This window comes from Maylandia zebra, linkage group LG23 (genome assembly GCF_041146795.1).
Source record: "Maylandia zebra isolate NMK-2024a linkage group LG23, Mzebra_GT3a, whole genome shotgun sequence".
In the NCBI taxonomy this organism is placed as follows: Eukaryota; Metazoa; Chordata; class Actinopteri; order Cichliformes; family Cichlidae; genus Maylandia; species Maylandia zebra.
This window is the reverse complement of record NC_135188.1, coordinates 46678021-46697028: the sequence shown is the minus strand read 5'-3', so window position 1 is coordinate 46697028 and position 19008 is coordinate 46678021. Positions and strand designations below refer to the sequence as shown.

Below are 19008 nucleotides of genomic sequence, written 5' to 3'. Positions count from 1 at the left end.
AGCTTGTCTGAGGGAACTCCAAGGCGTTCCCAGACCTCTCCGGTGTGTCCTGGGTCTGCCCTCTCAGTGGGTCATGCCTGGAACACCTCACCCAGAATGCGCCCAAACCACCTCAACTGGCTCCTTTCGATGTGGAGGAGTAGCTGCTCTAGTCTGAGACCCTCCCTGATGGCTAAACTCCTCACCCCATCTCTTTTTTTTTTTTTTAATTCATATTTTTATTAAGGTTTCAAAAGCAGGCATTCACAGTATGTACATCATGTAAGCATTCTTCATACTTAGGTTATCTGCCTTAAATACTGAAATAGTATTTTAATTTACATCCAAGTCATAAGGGAAGAATACTTACAACGATAGAAGTAATTGAAACCATCACATAATCCGAAAATCAAAAAACAAAAAACAAAACTAACTCCTCACCCCATCTCTAAGGGAGAGGCCAGCCAGCCTTCGGAGCAAGCTCATTTCTCCTGCTTGTATGCACAATTTCATTCATTTGGTCACTACCCAGAGCTCATTACCATAGGTGAGGGCAGAGACATAGACCGGTAAATCAAGAGCTTTGCTTTTACACTCAGCTCTCTCTCTCTTTCAGAAAAAGGCGCACACTATATTTGAACATAAAGACAAGACAAAATGAGAGCTCTATAGTGAAAATGAATACAAACAAGTAATTCTAGATTATCTTCTTTTCACAACCACTGGAAGTCAGAATCTCTTGTAAAATGGAAAAGATTCAAGTCATGTGTTCATAGGGGTAGAGTTAAATTCTTTCTTCTTGGTAATGAGCAGTCTGGAGTTAGAACAAGGTAATAATGGCCTCTCATGTGCTTACACATACGCAGTTCTTTCCTCTCTTTTGAGATGTTAAAGGTTGTCAGATAAACAGAAACCACTGTACAGCTAGTTTACTAAATGCACTTCACAGTGAGAGTGGGCCACTTAATCTGTTGGAATCAGGCTCAACACGTTAAACAGTGAAACTGATTGAATCTTAAAAGAAATAGAAAACACTTAAAAGTCATTACAAAGCAGAGACCATCTCTCTCATACTCAGCAGGGAAACCTGGAGGCCATGAATCATGAGGAGTGTAAACCATTCAGCTGTTTGTGAGCTCAGCGAGTGTGATTGCACAGCTGGAGCTCCGATCAAGCACTGCACGATTCAATGAGCAAATCTTTTTGAGGAACTAATTCTCGTCATTCAGGAGACTGTAAAGAAGCGCTTTGTGCATAGTTGCGATGAAGGCTTACAAACAGGTATTTATTAACTCTCAGCAAACCACGTCAACTGTTGTTGTTTTTCTCGAGCTCCACGTGTGATCATCAACAGTCCACCATGCTCTCGGCACCAATCCTCTCACCAGCCCCACAGTACCTCATCAAAGTTCAGCTTTAAAAACTGAGGTCTGCGTTGCTCCAGTCAGTTTAAATCAAACCTCCTCTAAGAGTTTCAAGAGGGAGGGATGTTGTTTTAGGTAGTTGCAGGAGTTAAAAGCATACAAGCTTTTCACCTAACTGTTACAAGCGTCTTCCTTGACTCTGCTGACTGAACAAAAACGACACAAGCCTGAGAACAACATGCCACAGGGAATAACGGCACAATAGAAAGGTGCTTGGAGAGGTGTGACTGGCACTAAAATGTTAGGACTTTCCTCACAGTGTGACAGAAACGCATTGCTACAATAGGTTGCAATAAAATCTGTGACCACACTTACAGCTGTTTTATCCACAGAGTAATTTTGTTGCAGGAGCACAATGTAAAATGAACTTTACTTGTTCCAGTTCATTCAGAAATTTACATTCAATTTTTTTTTTGCCAAGCACATTTTCTTTCATGATTAACTATCGGAATGAATAAAGTTTTCCTTTTTTAAATATATTTCAGTTGCAGTTTACTCAAAATCATTGCTTCATGAATCATTTTTCAACACTGCAAAAAAACCAAAGAAGTAATAAAAACATAATATTTTTTCCCCACAACTTTGGTTTATTATTTCAAAATTTTGACTTGCTATCTCAAACGTCTTAAGAAATCAGTCAAGATTTAAAAAAAAAAAAGAGTTATTAAGTTGAAACTTTGAGTTAATAACTCAAAATTGTGACTCACAGATCACAAATGTTCTTGTTCCAGTGGTGGAAACCAGCTTCCATAGTTTGAGGAAGCTGGACTACAAGGAGCAAACCTATGCAGACACAGGAAGCATTCTGCTGTTTCTGAACAGACACTGCAGCCCTGAAGTTCTCTAGACATCATCCAACACAGGTGCAAATGAGAATGCAAATATCCAGCATCGGTAGATCAGATCAGTCGCTTTGACCTGCTAGCTTCCAAGTGCAAATTTCATGTGATGTTGGATTGTGCTGATGTGCAAACAGCACTGGGCACCATATGCAAGTGGGAACCATGTGAGCAGCTTCCTGTGCGCTTAACTAAGGCATTTCCAACTAAGGCATTTCCAGCTGAGGCGTTTCCAGTAGCGCGACTACATCTGAAGTGGGCTATTTCTTGAGTACACATGCACAGCTGAAAATCTGGGAACCCATCAGCTACTCTGCTGACTTAGCCTTTGGGCGTCACGGACAATTTTACGGGGCTTCCTGTGCATTCAGCAAACTACAGTCTTTGGAGATTCCCATATCTGTGCACCAGCCATTGTTTACAAGAGTATATTAAAAAAAGGAAAGCTAAATGACTATCAGGTGGTCACCCTGCTTTTCTCCAGGCAAAAGATTGTTTACCTGCACGCAACTAGCCTGCGTGCAGGTAAACAATCTGCTGAAATGATTGGTGCACATTTTATGCATTTACATATAGTAACTGTTTATAGAGATTACATAGTTGGTTACTTTATTCAGTTTTCTACACAAGCATACCATGCAGTGACTTCATATTTGCAAAGTTAATAAACAGAGATTAAAAAACAAGTATTTGTGGTCTGTTTTGGGGCACAGTCAAGCTGTCATAATGACAGCAGTGCTTTAGTGTCAGTACTCTGCTGTTCTAATCAGCTCAGTGGATCGGTCCACTTTTCTCCCTTTTTGCCAGCTCAGTGATCATTTATTCCTTCAGAATAAAACAGTCCTTGAAAATCTGAAGCCTTTGAAGTCTGTCTGCTCGACGGCTGTGGTGCTCAGTATCCATTCTGCAGATCAGCGCCGAGCAAAATCCACAGGAGAGGATGGAAGAGGACACGAGTTTCCACGCGCAGTCGAGCAGAGACGAACTGCAGCAAAAAAAACGAGAGCACAAAGAGCAGATTCACGAAGGGGGACGCGGAGGGGAGGAGGGGTGGTGGTGGAAAGAATAATGATGAAGACAATAAGCAGGGGGATGATGAGAGGAGCAGATGCAGATGAAAGATGGGATGATGATGCTGACGATGATGGGACTAAAGTAGCAGTTTGGGGGGAAATAACAGGCAAAACTGGAGAGCTGAAAGTAGAGAAGTTTACGACGGCTGCCTGTAGAAAAATGGCTCCTGTTCTCCATCGCAGTAAATCATGTCATTTGGCTACATCCTGTCTGTTCTCAACTTCTCACCAGCCTAAAGGAGATAAACAGACCTGCTGGCTTATTGGAAACAGATGTTATGAATGGGAGAGAGAAAAGCAAAGAAAGAGAGAGGGGGAGATCCAGACGTGGAGGGAATAGGCAGAGAAGTAAGAGGTAGAAACACTTTGAATAAGTGGCCTAATGAGATCAACTTGAACGCTGCTGGTTTCAGGTCAGCCTCCAGTAAAACACAAACAGACGAAACTGCCAGTTTAACAAAAACATGAAACATGCGTCTCTGCAGTTTTTCTGAAATCTGTTTCTCCTCTGAAAAAAAAGACACGTGAACGTGAGCACTAGTCTAGACTGCGCCTTGTCCTCGGTTTGTTTTTTCTTTTCATGCCATGAAGAAGAAGTGTTAGCATGTCAACAGCTATCCCTCTGCACCCATGAATTAATACTGTATACTATAAATACACTGCTTGGTATATAACCTCTGTTCAATATCACAGAGCTCAGTTTATCTTCTTCCTAAAGCAAAGGACCCTAGACTTCAAATATACCAACCTTAGCATGAGGTATATGGGGCTTTGAGCTAAATGTGGAAAAATGTTGCCGTTAATTTCAGCGTGTTTCACTTGACAAACGGTGCCCCATAGAGGTAAGCTGCATTAGACTAGAGAAAATGTTCATTTTGATTTTAGATAATTCTAAATGACTACAGCAAGTATAAGTTGGGACTAACCAGTATTGGTGCCATAGTTTCTTGGTGTCAATTTCTAGCAAAAAATTACAATATGTATATATTGGCATACATTATGTAGATGTTTCACTTTAGAAACATAAATCTTTGTACACATTATATACAATGTACATATGCAAATCTGTTGATTGTTTAAATGCTTGTCCACTTTGAAGCCTCTCGATTCTGTGTATCACAAAAAAGCAGGATGGTCCTCCCAAGCAAACATAATAGAGCAACATGGTTTATTTACAAGGTTTTTGCCTTAAGCCCCACGCCCCCGGTACCGGGGGAAAAAGGAGGAGATCATGTTAATCACGGGGGGAGAAAGACGTGTGGTATCCACAGAAACCTCTGAATCTCAGCTAAAATGTCATAAAAACAATTTCTACAACCACCAAACACACCGAAAACAAGCCACGATTAAACAAGCAGTCACATAAATGTGCAGAAGGCCGCTGAACAAACAAAGCCGAACAAGAAATTTGCTGCACCAAAAATTGGTCCACCCGAAGGATCGGGTCCCCCGACACAAACAGAGTAACATAGTGTACACTGTTAAGTGCAGGAGGATTGCCAGGATTTATACATCGGGGAAACCAAACAACCTCTGGCTAAGAGGATGGTACAACACAGAAGAGCTACCTCATCAGGCCAGGACTCTGCAGTCTATTTACACCTACAGGCCTGTGGACACTCTTTCAATGATGAGGATGTAACATCCTGGACAGGGAGGAACGCTGGTTTGAGCGCGGAGTCAAGGACGCCATTTACGTGAAAAGGGAAAAACCATCTCTGAATCTAGGAGGGGGCCTAAGGGTCCATCTGTCACCATCTTAATGCTGTGATTGCAGACATTTCCCAACTCTCTGTGAATGGTACTCAAGACCATTGATCAGTGGTTGTCGAATTTGCATATTAATGATTAAGGAACTGACCTCCCAGCCCACTGTTCCTTCAGTGGGCTGGTTTCAGTCATTATGCAAATATACTGTTTATAAGATTGAAACCTGCAGTCAGCTGAGACTGAAGAAGTCACTTGGATGAGTGACGAAACGTTTCTCCCACAAAACGCTACGTCCAGATTAACAGAATCAACTTTTGTAGATGAACAAGAAATTCTTTAGACTTCATGTAACCGGCTAAAGACAGGCTGGTTTGCTTCCAGAGCTTTTACTGACTCCAAACACCAAGTTTCATCATGTTCAGACCAAAATTCACTGAATGAGCCGTTACTGTGATCCTATTGGCTCAAACGATTAAAAAGAAGTGTCAATCATGTAAATTGACCAAAAGAAACCAAAGTTACAGCCCCTCAGAGAATTAAACGCTCCATGCGCACGGCAGAAGAGGGCCAATACTATGTAAATGTGTGGTTAATTCTTCAAAAATGTACATATATATATATATATATATATATATATATATATATATATATTAAAAAAAAAAAAAATAAAAAAAGCTTTTTTAGGCCTGTTAATAAAATTTATTAATTTCTGCTCTTTAAGTCCTAAAAAATTAAACTGGCAATGTGTCCAATTGTGTGCCAAAATTGAACATTCATTGTTTTCAGCTAGAAAATAAAACTAAATAGTGTACATGGCATTAGTAATACAACTATGGTGGCCATTTATATCAGTTCTTCCAATTTATGAGTCAAGAGGAGAACATCAAACTGTCTTTGCACAACTACTTACAAAGATATTTCCCTTCCCACTGTTTAAATAAAACCCCTTAATTCTGAATAATTCTTGTCTTTCTTTATTTCTCTTCTCATTTCCTGTGCCATACTTTCTGTTTCCTGTTGAAAACAAAGCAAATCTTAATCTCAATGAGATTACCAATCTGATTTGAGCTAATAAAAGAACAATGTGCAAAAACCCTGGAACAAGCATCCACCTCTACGCAACAACTGTCTTCCGTGTCCAGCCCGTTTAATCCACAGCGGGGAGCGGATCACTCCCTCTTAATCCAATCAACATCGACTCTCACATGAGTAGATAAGGTGGGGAGAGGTAACCGCTGTGTGCTAGCCGAGAGCCAAGGAATGTCACATTTTTACCTTGCAACAGGAGAAATGCATCACGTGATTTGGCGAGGATGGGATTTTTGTACATTTTGAACTCTAATAAAACATCTTTAAAAAGATCTGGAACATGTCCGGATTGTTGGAAGGAAAATTAGTCTAAATCTAAAATGAAATCTACATCCACCCTCTCTCTAAAGGTGTAAAAGCTTTAATCCACGCCCTTTCCACTCACACGCGTGCACCACTGCCAAGACGCCAACAGCGTCTTCTGATGGCACAGTGTGACATCAATCAGCAGATACACGACCGCGCAGGAGAGCGCGGGCACGTTGATTTGAAACCATAACTGCCTAATGAGCGTCAGAAGAGTGATCGTGTGACAAAAGGCTGCAAAGATATTCAGAGTGAAACGGTGAAAGTTAACAGACCGAGGCTTCAAAGTGATAATCAGACATGCAAATAAGAATCACACCGACAACACGCAGCTCAACACGGCCAGGACAGATCTCTGCAGCATCCATCACGAAATGAACCCGCTCCCCTGTGCAAGAGTTGAAATGCAAAATAAGCAAAAACAGCAAACATGTAAAAACACAGTTCGCCTACCCATGTTTTCAGCTGTTGTGGAAGCTGGTCCGGACACTGTAAGTGACTGTAAGGTGATGTCCACAGGTTGTCTGGAGAGGTCGGGAAGGAGAGGGGAGGGGGGAGGCAGAATGAAAACAACTGCACGTCCCGTTCTGGAATCAGAGGGGGGAGGAGGAGGAGGGGGGGTGACGTCACCCCGGGGTTAGAAATGGATAAGGCTTCATTAATCCAAACGCACAAGACAAGTGTCCTGGTCAGTTCTTCGCCTAATTATAAGACAGAGGTCCACTTTAACAAAGCGCAGCCCAGCTTTAACTCATTTAAATCTGTTTTACATTTGTTTGTTCGCTCATTGAATATTTATGTATGTGTTTTTTCTTTTTAAATAGCTTATTATTTATTTATTTATTCACTGGCAATAAATAAATAAATAATTCATGAAAATATTTCTTTATTTTTTGCTCATGAAATGATCATATCATCACATCATCATGTCATTTACTTTTCCTGTGACGCCCATAATCACTGACTCATGAGTCATAATAACAATTTTGAATATACAACTTATATGAAAAATATTTCTGAAAAATATTTAATTTTTTCAATATTTATTTGTCAATAAAAATAGTATATTTTAACATGAGCTTGTTTTTATTTATAGTTTTCATTTTTAATTGAATAATAATTGAAAATAATTGAAAAGATTTAATTACCCGATGTTCTCTAATGTGTTCCTGTGACTTTCATAATCATAATGAATTGCAGACAACAAACATGTTATCTTGTTGTATAACATGTTTTTTAAATCATGTATCTATTTATTGATAAATGTGATTTTAAAATTAATTTGCATTTATTTACTCTATTTACTGGCTAATCAGTTGGTTAAAACAACAAGTGTAAGTCATTCCGATGTGTCACCACTTTACAAAGACCTGGACGAAGAACCAAACCTTCATCTTTAGGAAATTGATTACGAGGTTTAGAAGCAACCCAACCCCAACCAAGATACAAGCAACTGCTCCAAAACCAGCACCTTTAAGCTCAAATAAAATCTGCAGTTGCCCACGTAGACGAGCCAAACACCATCTGGAGAAAAGTTTTATAGTTGAGGTGTTTGGTCACAGTTTGCAGTAGTAAAGGTGAAGCTTTCCAACCTAACAACAGTGTATCAGCTGTCATCATGCTCTGGGGCTGTATTGCTGCTACTGGTACTTCTTTAGCACGAAGTCTACCTCCATATTCTCCAACTTCACCTTAAATCAACAGATGGTTTCAAATGTGGACCCAGTTTGGTGTTCCAACAGGACAATGATCCCAAATATACATCAAAACTGGTTTTGGAATGGAAAAGCAGGCTAACATTGAACTCCGAAAAGCCCTTCTGAAAGCCTCAACCTCAAGCATTCTGAAAATTTGAGGACTATGTTTAAAGGTTGGGTCCATGCTGGGAAACCAAACAAATTAAATGAAGTCTACCAACTCAATGAAGAAGACTGGTCAAATATGTAATTTTTCTATATTTAAATTTAAATTTTATTTATATAGCACTAAATCACAACATCAGTCGCTCAAGGTGCTTAAAAGCTCTTTAGAAGCTCACTGAGGGGGAAAAAGTATCCAGTACTTCACAAAAAGATTAGAGAAAAGCCCAACAAGTAAGAACTTTAGTTTTTCTCGTCTCCGCTCCCGTTAATCTCGCGACCCATCCGATTTATCTCATGACCCCGCAGAGGGGAATCAGAGGACTGAAATACCAAACGTCCCTTCTGAGCAGCTGAATACAGAGTACTGAAAGTGCTAGCATCACAGTTTCACTTCCTTTTTCTTTTTTGATAAGTAAGAAAAACACAAAATGCCTGCATTTTTTTTAGTGTCAACACTTAATAATTAAATCATTACATTTAATGAAAAATAAAACTGCATTTGCATCCACTACCCCACAAATTCAGAAATAAAACTTCCAAGTCTGACACTAAAAGCTTTAATGTATGTTGAGAAAATAAAAATTCTAATTAAACAACCAACCAACCAACTTGAATTACACAGTTTTATTTCTGAGTACAGAAATGTGCTGAAGAGCAGTTATATAATCGGATTTCCATCTCACAGCGATGCCACTAAAAATGACTGAAAGCAAAGGAAGTTTCATGTGGACAGAAAACACTTTATTACAAACAGAAATCATATAAAATACACATCCTCCCGTTTAAAAAAAACGGAGCAGCTTGGTGCAAACACAAACAAGATAAAACAGAATAGTCAACACCCCCCCTCCCCAGAGAACTCACACGAGTGGCTTTGAAGCCAGTGAATGTCAGAATCGGAGAACCGCACTTTAGAAGTAGCAACAACAAATCACTCTTGTTGTGTAGGCAGAGGCAGCCATGCAGGAACGCTCCCAAATCTGAACACAGGGAGGGGAGGGAGGGGGAGGACGTGGGGCTGACAATGTTTTTTGTGGTTAAACTAAGTTGACAGGCATAAGAGGAGCTACTGCAGCATGAAACATCACCGAGCCAGAGGGTAAACAAAAAGAGATTAGGAGGAAACACAGGCGCAGGCTGTTTGAATACATTTGCATCACCTGTGGGGGCAAATTTACTGCAACTCTGACCCTCCGCTCACGCTGCTTCTCACTTTTTAGCGCCGAACCAACAGGATGTTTTGGGGGACTAAGTGCTGGTGTTTCATGCCATAAATTAAAAACCAATTTATGCAGTAGGGTAAACCTCGTGTTTCGTACTGCCACAGCCAGAGGTTTTTAATCTGGAGCAGCAGCCGACAGGTCGGGGATGTTCGTGTTTGGCCGAGCAGAAGTTTTGTTTTCTTCCTTGAAATAACTTCAAACCTCCTAAACCCATTAGTTCTACATCAGTAGCTCGCAGAGGGATCAGAGCATGGATCGTCTCCAGATCAAACTGTTTACGGCGTCATAGCTTCAGCGGGATCACGGGCCAGTACTTGGGCTGCTTCAGGTCACAGTTTCTTTCGAAATTGAGTTGCATCGCCGCCTCCATGGCCATGATCTTGGCCGCATCCCCGCCGTACAGCTTCTTCATCTCGGCCGTGCGTCTTTCGCCGGGTCGCTCCAAGGGAGGGGCGACACTGCTCCGCAACGAGAAGCTGTGTAGGTCCTGATCGGCCGGCACGTAGCTGCCCTGCTGCTCCGCCTCCATCTGCTGCTGCTTCTCTGCAAGAACGACAACACGGACCATTTTTGGACACATACCAGACAGGCTCCTCACCTTAGACTAAACATCTGGAGAGGCTGCGCTTTTAAAAATTGACCTTTTAAAGCACCTGCTCCCCTTTGTTTACTTACTGAGCTCCTCCCTGTGTCGCTCAGTCTGGGCGAAGTACTGCCGGAGCTCCTCACTGATCTCCATGTTGCTCACATCGCACTCAATCTCGCTTTCCGAGCTACTTTCCTCTGCATCGTCCGCCTCGTCTTCGCTGTTGCTCTCTGCAGAGCTCCAGTCAGCATAGCGAGGCCGGTCACCGGGCCCCTCCTCCTGGTAGCAGCAGGGGCCGTAGGCAGCCTCCAAGGCCTTTCTGTAGGCGCGCCTGTGCCTCTGATGCCACGCCATGGCCTGCCGATAGTGCTGCCAGTATCGGCTGTACACCGGGCTGGAAAACCAGGACATCACAGTGCTTATGTCCTCCTGCTGATGAGAAAGATGAGCAAAGGTCTTCTCAGCTTGATCATTTGAAAATGTCCTCTCTGACTGATCGCAGTGATTAGCATACAAGAACATGAGCTAAAGAGTGCTCCTGAAAAAGCCTCGTTTGTCAGTTGAGGGTAGAATAAGTGGCGTGATCCTACAAAATAAAAGCATTTCTATCTCAGTTTACTGACCATGACTGCAGACAGCTGCAACTTCTGAGACGTTCCTCTTTGTTAATGTTTCGTCATCGGTAAACCTGCAATTTATGAACAAAGTGGTTTACGAAGGCAAACCAGCCAACAGAGAGTAAAGTAAACACCGCAGGTGTTTGAGAAACTCTCATAAACACATTGCGGGTTAGCGAGGCGCGTGCTGACACCTGGCAAACAAAAATGGACGCTACGTACGTCACTTTTCACCCAGCCACACGCCAACAACACACTCCGACTTTTCACATCATTAATGTGTCAGTGTAAGCGTTGTGACCCGATAAATGCCTCACATTATCAAACTCTTACCTCTGTGGAGCCAGCTACTTTAGCATCTATCTTACTTCCTCGGAGAAAATTTCCCAGCAGCCTTTGAGTCCCTGCACAATAACTGCTGGCTATGTGGCGCCACCCAGTGGATCCTGTGCGAACATGCACCCACGTTCAACAGTTGGACGTCGCACGTGACAATAAAAACGCCGCTGCATATTACATTTATTGGTGAATTTATTCATTCTTTCCTTTTTATGCTAGTAAAACGGTAAGATTAGTTTATTTCGCTGGCTTTGAATTATTAGCTTTACACGAGAGACACTCGCTTTGCTGTTTTTATTAAATTACACATTTATTCATCTAATACAAAATCTCACTCCAACATTGTGAAACTCTAAGGTGTTTTGTCACGAAGTAAATAAGGTAAGTAAAGGAAATAATTTAGAGGTTTTTATTTGTTTTTGTTGATGTCATTTGTGCACTTGCCCTTATTCTCGTCCCTCATCTAAAAGCTGTTTGCGAGACCATGCCAGGCCTCAGGGACCGCCCCACATTTAACGCTTCTTTTATGCTTCAGCAGGTGCAGTGTGAAGGCCAAATCTACTTGAAGACAGTGCTTGTTGTCAGATGGAGGAAGTGTTGCTTGTGCTATTGTTGGTCTAACATGCAAAGTTATGAAATGAAACTGAGTGTTAACAACAATGCCCACTACAGCCACTGTACTTTCAGGTTTCTCCATCCCCCATAAACTCCACTTATACTTCTTTCCCTATTCTGGTCAACTTGTCAACCAATCAGCATCTGACTTGCAGATCATCCATGTACAGCGACATGCAATTGGGAGACAGGTGGGTGAAAACACCTTTGAAATGCAAACGCCGATGAACAATGTTGACTATATAGTGTCTGTTCTTGCTCATAATACATCTGGCACAAACATTATTGTGACTTACTGTGCTGGACTGAAATAAAATGACCCAGCAGATGGTGCAGTTTTAAAACGGTTCACTGAAATTTATTCTGCTGCTTTTTTTCTTTTTCCTTTTTTTGTTTTCAGCCACAAAGACACACATCTTGTGTATCTTTGTGCATGCATGTGACCCCAGCTCTGACAATGAAAATGATTAAACTAGTAGCTTTAAATTGTCAGTCTCTTAAAATCCTTCCATTCTCTTCCGCTTATCCTTATCAGGGTCTCAGGGGGCTGGAGCCTATCCCAGCTGCCACAGGTCGAGAAGCAGGGTACACTCTGGACTGACTGCCAGCCTGATGCAAAAAGATGGACAACCATTCGCACCTATGGGTTATTTAGAATCAACAATTCAACTAACCCCACTAAGTGCATGTCTGTGGACTGAGAGAAACCCACTCAAACATGGAGAGAACATGCACTCCACACAGAAAGGCCCCCATATTTTACGTTCTGCTATAAATATAACACATACACAATAAATACACATTTATAGATCTTTCCTGTGCTCTTGGGGGGCTCCAACCTGCTTATCAGTTTGCTTATGCTTCAGGGCCAGTTATGTTCACTAGGGACACACTTGAAATTCATCCAGTTAAAGTACACTGTTGAGACAGAGGTCTTGCATGAAAGCATGGCGTTATAAGCTGTCAGCTAAGGGTTGCGGGTTGGTTAGTAGCCTGCAGATGCAACTCATGTATTCAGCAAGCTAGCAAAATCCAAGGTGTTGCACATGATTTCTGATGGTGCTTAGTGGGGCTATTTAACATGTGAGTCCATCAGGATTGACTTTTGGGGCTGCTGTTAGATAGACCAGTGTCTGCACTGGTACTGAATTATATTTAAGGACGTTTTGTGTGATTGTGCGGTTACAAAAGGACAAAATAGGCATTTATTATTTTTTCAAAGCGATAATAAATATTTTTCATTCTTCCATAAATTGCTTTTATTTTGAAAAGCAGTATTACGTACACTGAATTTATTTATGTGACTAGATGCTGCATTTTAATTCACATTATGCACAATGACATGCTGTTACATGCATGCAGGCAGAGCAGCAACACACCAAGTTAATTTTTTCATGAATTCATGAACTTTGCAATCAATAATGACTCAAGCAGTAACTTACAGTGGCTTTGAAAAGTATTCGGCCCCCTTGAACTTTCCCACATTTTGTCACATTACAGCCACAAACATGAATCAGTTTTATTGGAATTCCAGGTGAAAGACCAACACAAAGTGGTGCACACGTGAGAAGTGGAACGAAAATCATACATGATTCCAAACATGTTTTACAAATAAATAACTGCAAAGTGGGGTGTGTGTAATTATTCAGCCCCCTGAGTCAATACTTTGTAGAACCAGCTTTTGCTGCAGTTCCAGCTGCCGGTCTTTTAGGGTCTGTCTCTACCAGCTTTGCACATCTACAGACTGAAATCTTTGCCCATTCTTCTTTGCAAAACAGCTCCAGCTCAGTCAGATTAGATGGGCAGCGTTTGTGAACAGCAGTTTTCAGATCTTGCCACTCCACTTCTCACGTGTGCACCACTTTGTGTTGGTCTTTCACCTGGAATTCCAATAAAATTGATTCATGTTTTTGGCTGTAATGTGACAAAATGTGGGAAAGTTCAAGGGGGGCGAATACTTTTGCAAGCCACAGTATATACACATATGTATTTATTTATTAGAAAGAGTTTCATTTTCTATTTTTGTCAATAGTTAGATTTGCTTTCCTCGCATTTGAATGAATCAGGATATCATTTTGTTGTGCTTTTGTCTTAATGACAATAAAAGATTCTGATTTAAAATAAAGTTTGGAGTAGTTTGAATGAACTTAAATATGATTTGGAAATGAAGATTTGATCGCAGAGTTGTAGAAATGCCACACGTGACCTTATACAAGCGAGGACGCTGTCATATTTGAGTAAGGGGGTGTAAAAGCCGAAGAGAGTGTTTGAGTGCTGCTGAGATGTCTGACTGTATAAGTGGGTCATGCATTGGCTTCAGGCTTCAAAGCTTTCAGAGGAAATGCAAAAAGACAGATGTGTCTTTTCAGTGTTGTTCACATGGATGTGTTAACAGCACAAGCAAAAAGAATAATAAGTACTTCATTTTCTATTTCGGTGGTTCTGGATATCATCAAATATGTTGTCAACGCTTCCTTAAATATCACCCCATGCTGCTGACTGAGTGATAATACCTCGTGAATCGCACAGAGGAGGATTAGTAGTTTGGATTATTGTTTTATCATTCAACAACTGGATTAATTTCATTGCCTCATCCCCAAAGTGTCAAAAGTCGACACAATTAATGAGAACTTAATTGTGTCCAGTGATGCATGATTTATGTTCCGATATCTGTAGTGTTTGTAATCATATCTGCGATTGCCTTTTCTTCTCCTTCTGCTGGCAGGTCTCAGAGATAATTGTTTATGTGTCACCCACAACAATGTATAGAACAAGGCTGAAGCTGGTCAGGCAGCATCTGTTATACTTGATTGTGAGCTTTGCTTTCCCCCTTTTTTCTTTTTTGGTTGCATTTCTCAGATGAAAAAGAAAAGCCATTATCAGACAGCGATCTAACCAGCATTACTAACAAACAAGAGCAAACGGCACAAAGAGGAGGCCACAAAAACCCACACCTGAAACTATGAGAGGCTCCTGAAGCTGCGGTTTTGTTCTTATTTTGCTTTCTTCCTATGAAGTTCTTGTAAGCTTCGTATGTTTTGGAGTATTACCGCCCCCTCCTTATGTGCACATAGCCTTGCCTTTGCTAAAGCATCTTGCATCTTGGAACAATGGACTATCATTGCCACTGTCTGTGTAGGAGGGGGGTCTCGCTCTGGGGTGCTATCTGTTGCATCCTGTTAAAAAGGCTCATGACTTGTTTGCTTTCAGCTGATGGTGCGGCTGTTATGATACAAACGCCTCCATCAAAACATCTGTTGTAACCTGACCATTATTCACTGCGAGCCTTATAGTCCATGCTGCTCTATTTTTATTAGGTACATGTTCAACTGCTCATTTATGCAAGTAGCTAATCAGCAAATAACATTTAGGCATGTAGACACGATCTAGATGACCTGCTGAAGTCCACACTGAGCATCAAAATGGTAAAGAAAGACGATCTAAGTGATTTTGAACTTGGCATGATTGTTGGTGTCAGATTGGTTGGTCTGAGTATTTTAAAAAACTGTTGATTTACTGAGATTTTCCCACACAGTGATCTCTACAGAGAATAGTGCGAGCGAGGAAATATCAGGTGAGTGGGAGTTCTCTGGGTGGAAAAAGGCCTTTCTGATACCACAGGTCAGGGGAGCATGACTGCTATAAGCTGAAGGCTGGAGTCACTCAAATAACCAATCATTACAATCAAAGTAGGCAGAAGAGCATCTCTGAATGCACAGCACATTGGGCCACAGCAGCAGAAGAGCCCACTGGGTAGCACTCCTGTTAGCTAAGCACAGAAAACTAAGGTTACAACACACCAAAGTCGGACAGTAGAAACCTTAAAATAAACAACATTCAAAGATTTATTACCTCCCATACTGTAAGAGCACTGGACAGTCACATGTGTCTGTATGATCATGGAGGGAGTTTTCTAATGTTTGACCCTAAACGCTGCTTCTGTCTCCGTCCTATTTGTGCTTTGCTCATCATCTAAAGCCTGCATGCTTCGCTCAGGAGCAACATCTGTCCCCAGACAGCCACGTTGACTTTAACGTGCTTCTTTCTGTAATACATGTAGCGTTGCATTAACACAATCCTGTACATGATTCTGTTTATTAATAGTAGCTGAAAGCAGAAATGAAATAGCAGCTAGCATGCATTACTGTGATGTTTTGACCTAGTTTCATTTGTTCACTACTTGACCATATCATTCAACTATATCATCACATGCACATTTACCGCCGTGACAACCTTTCAGATCTATACTGAAGACAACAGCAACAGCCGCTCTGTGTCTTTGCTTGTTTGGTCTGGTGTCTAATTTTACATTTCTGTCTGTTTACCTGTCTCTGTCGCAGTTTCAGTTTTCAACTGTCTGCTTGTAGCTGAGGATGTTTTAATGCAGCTTTCATACAAGATCAGAGGTCTGGATTTGGACTGGGTCATTGCGACACCTCATTCTTTACTTTCCGTTGTAGATTTGCTGCTGAGTTGTGCTTGGGATCATTGTCCTGTTAGATGACTCAGGTTGAGCGAGGCTTTAGCTGTCAGACAGGTGGCCTCACATTCGACTCGAGTATACTTTGGTACACAGCAGAGTTCAAGGTCAACCCAAGGTAATGTACCCAAGGTAAGGTCGTGTGCCTGCAACAAGCCCAAGTCATCACCCCCCCGCCACCGTGCTGACAGTTGATATGAGGTGTTTGTGGTGATATGCTCGTTTAATTTTAGCCGAACGTGGTGCTGTGCATTATGACCAAACATCTCCACTTTGATCTTTGTTCCAGATGTCTTGTGGTTTGCTGAGATGCAAGTTTGCAAAGCTAACCCAAGCTGCTCTGCTCTTTGAAAAGAGGGGCTTGTTTTAAGGAAACACTTCCAATCAAGCCATACTCGCTGTCTTTTCTTTCACGAACTTTAACGTTTAACATGATACTTGAGGCCTGTAGCGTCTGAGATGTAACACTTTTTGTCACTGACCTCATGAGAACATAATGTATTAAAACACACCTGAATGCTCCAGACCAGCAAAGCCCCCTTTTATAGAGGCCCTCACACGTGCTGATGATCAGTTGATGATTAGCAGCATCTCGCTGCTATCTTTGACAATCAGAAGCAGTAAGAGTGCGTTGAGTGTTTGTTAAAGAGATCATGACACGGTGTAATAGGTCACGTGTGGGTTACACATTTGGTTGACAAGCACCTCAGTTAAGTTCCAGGAGGAAGCACAGATCCCTTTGGGATTACATCAAGAATCCCATGTAAAAGGCTGCCAAAACAAACCAGCAGAGCTTTCTGCTGTGGCTAAAAGTGGCTGTTAGCGTTCATCTGAGACTTAAAAAATATTTTTTAAAGGTGTAAAGGGTTATTATGATACATTATTATATCCTTATATCTAAAACCTTTGATGTGAAAGCCTCTGAGGAGTATAAACACTGTGGCCAATGTGCTTTAGCACTAATGTTGTGATTAAAATGAAGACCCTCCAGTTTAGTCATTGGCTGAATGTTACTTGACAATTAGAAGCAGTTGCTTGTTGCGCTTCCCTGTCTCGGCACTTCTACCTTGACTCCACTTCTACTTGATACTTTTTCTCTTGTGGTTTGATGATTAGTGTGTCAAAGGATTGCATTCAGCAGGTTTCGTTTTCTTCTGGGTATAACGTCTTGATTTGTTTGGACATTGCTGCAGCTATGGACCAGAGGGCTTTGTGGTTTGCTCTGTTTCTGCCTCTGTCTTTGAGTTTTGACACTGAAGGTACTGTATGATTACACACATCCCATCAGTTTTAAAGTCTTGTAGAATAACAGCAGACTATAGCACTGACCTATTGTTCTTAAAGTAGCCTTTAACCCCTTTTTTGGAGACGGTTGGCGCAATTAGGCCAAACAGATCTTCATTACATCTTCTTTAATTGCAGAGACGATCATGAGAACCATTGGGGAACAAAAAGATGTCACTCCACTTTGCTCCAAGTCTAGAGTGGATTACATTTGGATAGTGTGCACGATAAAGACAAAAGGGAACGGGCCAAAAGGCTGTCGTCTGCAGTATCAACATGGACGGGGCTTTGAGAACGAGTGCGACTCCAGGTTCAGGCTGGTAAAAGAAAACCGAGTCGTGTTTCTCCAGATGATCAATTTAACAGCAGAGGATAGTGGGAAGTCCACCTGTGAGTGTTCCCGTAGCGATGGGACAGATATTATCCATCTCCTTATCTCGGCTGAAGGTGCGTGTTTGCTTTGTTCTTTCTCTCATACCTGTTTCTGTTTGCCTCCTGTGCTGCTGTTCGAGTTGTGCGCAGACTGCTGTTGAATAAATCGGACCTGCATCACAGACTCATTCTTTTAATCATGACTAAAATGAAAACTAATTGAGGGACATTAGCTCTTGTACTGATCCTAACATTAAAACTGGAGGTAATGTCTAAAGTCTGGTTTTGCTCTGTTTTTCTACGTTTTCTAACTTTTTCTTTTGTGATTTTTTTCTAGAAGCTCACACTTCTCCAGTGAGGCAGCTGATGTCTATCACTGTGATTTGTATATGTACTGGAATTGTCATTGTAGTCGGAGTTGTCCTCGGATTTATCCTGAGACAAAATCGCTGCAGGTGAAAATTTGTTTCTTGTACTTTAAATTTAAGCAGTTTGTGTTTACAACACGCAGAGAAAAGAACTGTAACTTAAACAACTGGACAATCAGTAATCAAACAATTTTAGTTTGTAAAGATGATTTAATTGTGCATGTCAACATTTAGAGATTAGAGATTAGAGAGAACATTAGACACTAATTTCAATCAAACTGTATGTAACTGAACCTGTAATAGATTTAGGATTACCTCATCTGTTTCACTGAAGCATGGCTCTAACTGTCACTTTTGTTCACAGATACCCTACAAGGAAAGAGCCACCTGTGTCAATAGTAAGTGAATCCTCTTGTTCTTTATTCTGTTGTTCTGCGTTCTTATAACACAGTAAAAGAATCAAATTTATTGTGTGCATTCCTACAAACTATACATTTAGAAATCTAGCTAGCCCTCTTATCCAATGCAACATAAAACACTTGGAGCGATGCATAAATTCTGTATAAGTCAGAAAATATAAGTTGGGAAATGAAACCACTTGAAAATCCTCTCAGTTAGTTGGCAGCTGGCACTTCACCATGTGCACATGTCACTGCAGCAGTGCACTTGTAATTCAGAGAGATGGTGTAAAAAAAAAAATTACACTTGGCACTAAGCGATAAAACCTCATGAATGTTCGACACTCTCAAAAACATTGCCTGACAGTTATGCTGCCAGTGTTTAGAACATAATGCTTTGGAGGAGCCCACTTAAGACAAACAAGGATGTCTCTTAAAGGATGC

At 41.2% G+C, this 19008-nt stretch overlaps 2 protein-coding genes and 1 long non-coding RNA gene across 6 annotated transcripts in view; 1 reads left to right on the top strand and 2 right to left on the bottom strand.

Annotated features, from left to right (window-relative positions):
* LOC101467378 (neuronal membrane glycoprotein M6-b) overlaps positions 1 to 6992 on the bottom strand; it is a 49575-nt gene extending 42583 nt beyond the window's left edge. Inside the window, exon 1 of the mRNA XM_024798780.2 lies at positions 6874 to 6992. Within this exon, the coding sequence (XP_024654548.1) occupies positions 6874 to 6877 (4 nt within the window). The 5' untranslated portion in view covers positions 6878 to 6992. The remainder of the gene's footprint in view (positions 1 to 6873) is intronic.
* Positions 6993 to 8825: 1833 nt separating this feature from the next.
* Positions 8826 to 11165, bottom strand: LOC101467697 (gem (nuclear organelle) associated protein 8). Of its 4 annotated transcripts, none has more exons than XM_014413485.3 (4): positions 11042 to 11165; positions 10715 to 10779; positions 10181 to 10523; positions 8826 to 10048 (listed from the first exon to the last, which is right to left on the bottom strand). In XM_014413485.3, exons 2-4 carry the CDS (start codon positions 10715 to 10717, stop codon positions 9789 to 9791), a joined length of 606 nt encoding a protein of 201 aa, XP_014268971.1. In that variant the 5' UTR covers positions 10718 to 10779; positions 11042 to 11165; the 3' UTR covers positions 8826 to 9788. The 4 variants fall into 4 exon arrangements, with proteins under 4 accessions (XP_014268971.1, XP_004575264.1, XP_076736491.1 ...); XM_004575207.5 differs by having other exon boundaries at positions 10181 to 10520; XM_076880376.1 differs by lacking the exon at positions 11042 to 11165 and adding an exon at positions 10931 to 11018 and having other exon boundaries at positions 10181 to 10520.
* Positions 11166 to 17238: 6073 nt separating this feature from the next.
* On the top strand, positions 17239 to 18213 carry LOC106676589 (uncharacterized). The gene is made up of 3 exons (XR_013095556.1): positions 17239 to 17401; positions 17565 to 17873; positions 18136 to 18213. It is a non-coding gene; the product is annotated as an uncharacterized LOC106676589 (long non-coding RNA).
* The last annotated feature ends 795 nt before the right edge of the window (positions 18214 to 19008 follow it).

What these genes read in the sequence shown, in the direction of transcription:
- LOC101467697 (XM_014413485.3), bottom strand. An exon ending in GCGACACAGGGAGGAGCTCA is followed by an intron (nt 10,049 to 10,180) that starts GTAAGTAAACAA and finishes TCGTTCTTGCAG; the next exon opens with AGAAGCAGCAGCAGATGGAG.